Below are 4,879 nucleotides of genomic sequence, written 5' to 3' on the forward strand. Positions count from 1 at the left end.
GATCAAAGTTTCTTTTATGAATTTTATTCAGTTTAAGAAAAACTTGTGGGGTCAATCTGGACCATTCCTTTTGGATCCAGCACATTCCCTCGTGAACTCCGCCGGTCCATTGTTCCAAAAAAGGGCGTTCTGACCCTGACTCTGGCAGTTTCCTATGCCTGCAAATGTGAATGATCCAACATCAGTCCAAACTGCCACCAAATGCAGACATCGGTTATCTTGTCCTTTAACTCCCGCCATAAAAGTATTCGGATGAATGGCGGCTGTTTGGCCACCATGAACTGGACAAAATTTTCCCATGGCTTCCGTGGGCAATTGGGCAAGAAGTTCTTGCACTCCTATCCAGAGAAAATCTTGGTACAATTGGGTTGTTGCAAATCCGTTCAGATTTTGGGTAGTTTGATTGCGTCTGTTGCCTGCAATGCAGGACTGGTGTTTAAAATAGGTCCATTTCATCAATTATTCAGATCCAGCAACCGCACTGAGTTGTTCAGACAGCAATTAAGCAGCCATCGCAATCATACAGTTTTTGGTATTTGTCACCCATCCACATCAAGCCAGGGCATTCTGTCTTCTGAAGATTTGTTACTATACTCTCTTTCTCATCCAAGGATAATTGCCTTCTGTTTACTATGACTGAATGGTCAGTGCAAGGCTAAACCTGCACACATAATATGCAGATTGAACTTTACATTATCACCTGAAAAGAAAATACACAAATGCATCTATTTTGTGATTCTTACGAATTATTGCCTTAGTTTTGATAAATGAAAATCCATGGATAATTGTCTTCTGTTTACCATGGCTGAATGGTCAGTGTAAGACTAAATCTGGACGGAAAATGTAGTTCGAAGTTTATGCCATCACCAGGAAAAAAGAGATACACAAACGTATTTATTTTGTGATTATCATGGATTATTGCCATAGCTTTGACAAATAAAAAGAATCTGAAAAGTCATGCATGGTGCATCTGTACTACAGCCATTTCAGTTGGGAACATATCTATACCAGCACTGTTTATACAAATCTTCAAATGAACAGAAGCTTTACCCATAACTTAATTATGACTTCAGAATCGGAATATATCTATGCCTGAAACACTCCTTATATCCCTCTAGCAGCAGCGGCGGCCGCGGCTGTGTTACATACAGCTTAATTATCTCAATTATGACTTCAGAATTGGGGGTTCAGCGTAAGGGCCATTCAACCAGCCATCGGCGACCTTTTTGTATGCAGCTTCAGTCATGTGGATGCCGTCCCAGCTCACGTATGATGACGGGTTGGAGCACACGCTTGCGCCTTGCTCGCCACACTTCTTCTTCAGGTTGAAGTTGTAGTTGCCCTGCCCTCCAGCGCCGCAGCAAGCTTGCAAAGCTGTGCTGAAACCTGCAACAGATCAAAATGGTTAGATATCATGGTACAAAGATCTAAACCATATAATGCAGTCCTGCAAATTACAGCTACATCATGATTTCAGTTGGTTAATATTAACAATATCGATAACATGTTTCCCACGAAGTTTTCATGATTAAAATGTGGTCTGAAACTCCGACTCTCTGAGCCCCCCAAAATATACTGGAGTAGCATTACACGCTACTCAAGAGGGAGAACTCACCAAATTTTCCAGGGTTGACGACAAACTGCATTGCAGCCTTGAAGTAATCCCCATACATGATTTTTGTCACGGGGTACTTCTTCTGAAGCTCATCAAGCTGCTGCTTGAGCTCCCTGTTGTGGTGGTAGGCGAGGCGGTTGTACCTCCGGAGGCACCCAGTGCGGGCGTTGTAGTCTGATTTTCTGCTGGTGTTGTACAACGTCAGGTACAACGGGAAGCAACCAATCGGTAGAACGCCCGGCACCAACAAGTCTGTTGCCCCAAGCTCGATCAATTTCTGCAAAGGTGATTGGAAATTAAGGGAAATGTACTTCAAAAAAATATGCCACCAAACTAGCTTTACTCTCAAGTATGTGCAATTCAAAGCAACAACTGTATTACACCGTTAAGCTTGTTAGGCAGTTAGCGATGCACCACAGTAGCATGGATTATATCTAATCTGTATTCTTGAAATGTGTGAAAACAAACTATTTTTTACAGCAGCCGTCATGTGACGGCCATTTCATGATGGGCATGCGCATAGCAAATGATTCCCCGTTATCTATACCCACTGTACCTTTTACATGACCATTCTCTCTTCATTGTGCAATCATGTTCTACCTGAAGTCCCCCATCCTTGCATCTCATGGGGCTGCACTAAGCAACAATCTGACCGACTGTGCACAAGCTCAATTTGGCATGCAAAGTACAGAACCACGCCATCACAAATTTCAGGTGTAATTGATTTTTGTGAAAATAGCTTTTCTTTCGTTTCTGAAACAGTTGAGCTATAGTGACTTCACGTTAAGCGCCTAGTCAGAAGATTCTGCCCTCCATATATGTCACATGTTCTCCTCCTATTATAATGGTTGGAACGATTGATAACCCCAGTTGAACCTTAAAGTAGCATCTCATTGAGATCTACAGATCCGAGTCGAGAAAATGTGCAAACTATATGTGAATGCTTGTTGCCTAGTAGGTACACTACCCACTCCTCTCACTATATACCCCTTCTCAAAAATTAAGCCTTAAAAACTCAAAGCATTTCAAGAAGAGTTTCCACAAAAACTCATGGCACAACATAATCTCCCACTGCGGACGATGAGTGCAGCCTAACTCCACTGCTGTATACACTTGCATCAATCCAGGTCACTTAAATCGCCAAATGCAGCACTTTTTGCTACTTTACTACTTTAGCAATGTGTATGCTGCGTGGCATGATGCAATGCAAGGATCATAATCTAATCTAGAACTAGCAGTAATTTCTTCCATTCATAATTCAGGGATAATACCTCGACGCCATTGGCGATGGCCTTGGCAACAAGGGGCACATAAGTCTTGACATCAGAAAATGGAACACCGGAGAACAGCGGCGCGTTGTAGTCATTGCCCCCAAACTCCCCTACCACAAACAGTGACTTGCTGAAGTAGTCCTTGCAGTCTGTAATTAACACAAACCGATGAAGCATGATCCACAGGTAAAATTTCGAGAAAATTCAGTGCAGGCGTGAATCGGCCTCGGACCTTTCTCCGATTTGCAGAGCGACGGCTTCATGTTCTGGAGCCAGCCGATCTGGGTGTTGATGGAGCCGGTGTTCCAGATGCGCTGGTCGATGCCGTGCGCCTTGAAGAAAGAGTACTCCAGCGCCGTCGCGCCGGTGATGGCGAAGTTGGCGCCCTTCCTGAAGTCCTTGCCCTGAGCCTGCGACGGAGGCGGCAGCGGCAGCCCGAAATGCTCGGCTGCAAAAGTGGCCAAAGATTCCCATCAGAAAGGGGGGGAAATTCACATCATTCACTCTGGTACTGCCTACTGCACAATGTACTCAAGGTCATGATTCACAAAGCAGTGTTGCTGCAGGGAGGAACATATTGCCAATTGCAAGGTTGCAGTAGGAACAGATTTGTGGTCTGACCCATCTTTATAATAAAGAAAAAGAAAAGGTCCTTTAATCGACATCAACACTTTGCTGTAGGAGAACGGAGACAGCAATAATTCACAGGGAGCCAAAGCAGGAGTTCTTTTACCAGCAGTTTTCTATCGCTCATTTTCATCTTTTCAAGAAGGGTGAAGAAATCACCCCTTGGGGGGGGGGGGGGGGGGGGGGGGGGGGGGGGACAACTCTTTTATGAACAAATTATAGTAGGCCATCTGGTCTCTATTCTTTAAAAAGGAAAAAGAAAATAAAACTTATCAATTTGACTTGGATTTAGCTTTGCTCCACCAAATATAAAGAATAGGGAAGCAGAGTATGGAGCAAGAGAAATTGGGCGTTGGGAGTAGAATACTGAACAGGTCAATTCATCTTGACCACCGAAGTCAGAGCATGGTTCTCTCCCCCACACAGCCACACTCAAATCAACACTTTTAGCAACAAGGACATCTCAATTAGATACTACGAAGCCCACACATATACTTGGCAAAAAGTAATCGCAAAAAAGAAAACAAAACATATGCTGATGTTGGCAAGGCCAAAGCCATGGATGACGTCGCAAGAGAGAAAGAGAAACAAGAAATGTACAGCACAGTACCGAGGAAGTCGACGACGAGGCGGCCGTTGGAGCAGCGTCCGGTGGGCTTGCGGAAGAAGGTCATCCCGTAGGGCGGGCGCGCGGTGGTCAGCGCCTTGGGCGTGCCGTTGACAATGAGGTTGCCGGCGTCGGAGAGCGAGTCGCCGAAGCTGAAGATGGCCCTGTACGACTTCTTGCTCCTGGCCGCGGCGCAGGTGGCCGGCATCGCCGCCAGAAGCGCGGCGGCGAGCAGGAGGAGGAGGAGCGCGCGCTGGTGCGGCGGCGCGTGGGCGGCGGCCATTGCGGGTGTCGGCAGGCAGCTACAGCTAGCTTGGGTGTGGCGACGCGGCCCGAAGCGCATGTGCGGTAAGAGAGGAGAGAGGGGAGAGAGAGAGAGGAAGCGGGCAAAGTTCCTTGCTTGTGTGGCGCGTTGCTCTGCTCTGTCCTAGCTTTATATAACTGCAGGCAGGCGGGCAGCTGCAGCAGGAGTGAGAGTGAATGAGGGGAGTGAGGTGGTGCTGGATGGTTGCAGAGCTTGCAGAGGGCTTAGGTGTGGCCGGCACTGTTTGGGACGATGACCCGGGGTGAAGTTCATGCGCTTGTCGTACAGCAACCGCTGCTCGTTATAAATTGAACGTCGTTTATAAATATTTATATTATCAGGACATACACTATATTTAGGTGCATATAAATATCTATGCATCTAAAAAAGTCAAAACAACCTACAATTTGAAACGGAATTTGAAACGGAAGGTATCACTGATTAAATAGAATTTC

At 45.9% G+C, this 4,879-nt stretch overlaps 1 protein-coding gene across 1 annotated transcript; it reads right to left on the reverse strand.

Annotated features, from left to right (window-relative positions):
* Nucleotides 1-928: 928 nt before the first annotated feature.
* LOC101768260 (GDSL esterase/lipase At5g45910) lies at nucleotides 929-4,544 on the reverse strand. Its single transcript, XM_004965476.4, has 5 exons — nucleotides 4,124-4,544; nucleotides 3,119-3,334; nucleotides 2,887-3,035; nucleotides 1,616-1,892; nucleotides 929-1,386 (listed from the first exon to the last, which is right to left on the reverse strand). Exons 1-5 carry the CDS (start codon nucleotides 4,461-4,463, stop codon nucleotides 1,166-1,168), a joined length of 1,203 nt encoding a protein of 400 aa, XP_004965533.1. The 5' UTR covers nucleotides 4,464-4,544; the 3' UTR covers nucleotides 929-1,165.
* Between the last annotated feature and the right edge of the window lie 335 nt (nucleotides 4,545-4,879).

Source organism: Setaria italica, chromosome IV, assembly GCF_000263155.2.
Source record: "Setaria italica strain Yugu1 chromosome IV, Setaria_italica_v2.0, whole genome shotgun sequence".
Lineage (NCBI taxonomy): Eukaryota > Viridiplantae > Streptophyta > Magnoliopsida > Poales > Poaceae > Setaria > Setaria italica.

What these genes read in the sequence shown, in the direction of transcription:
- LOC101768260 (XM_004965476.4), bottom strand. Translation starts at nt 4,463, where the DNA reads ATGCGCTTCGGGCCGCGTCGCCACACCCAAGCTAGCTGTAGCTGCCTG. An exon ending in CCTCGTCGTCGACTTCCTCG is followed by an intron (nt 3,335 to 4,123) that starts GTACTGTGCTGT and finishes CCACTTTTGCAG; the next exon opens with CCGAGCATTTCGGGCTGCCG. An exon ending in CCATCGCCAATGGCGTCGAG is followed by an intron (nt 1,893 to 2,886) that starts GTATTATCCCTG and finishes TCACCTTTGCAG; the next exon opens with AAATTGATCGAGCTTGGGGC.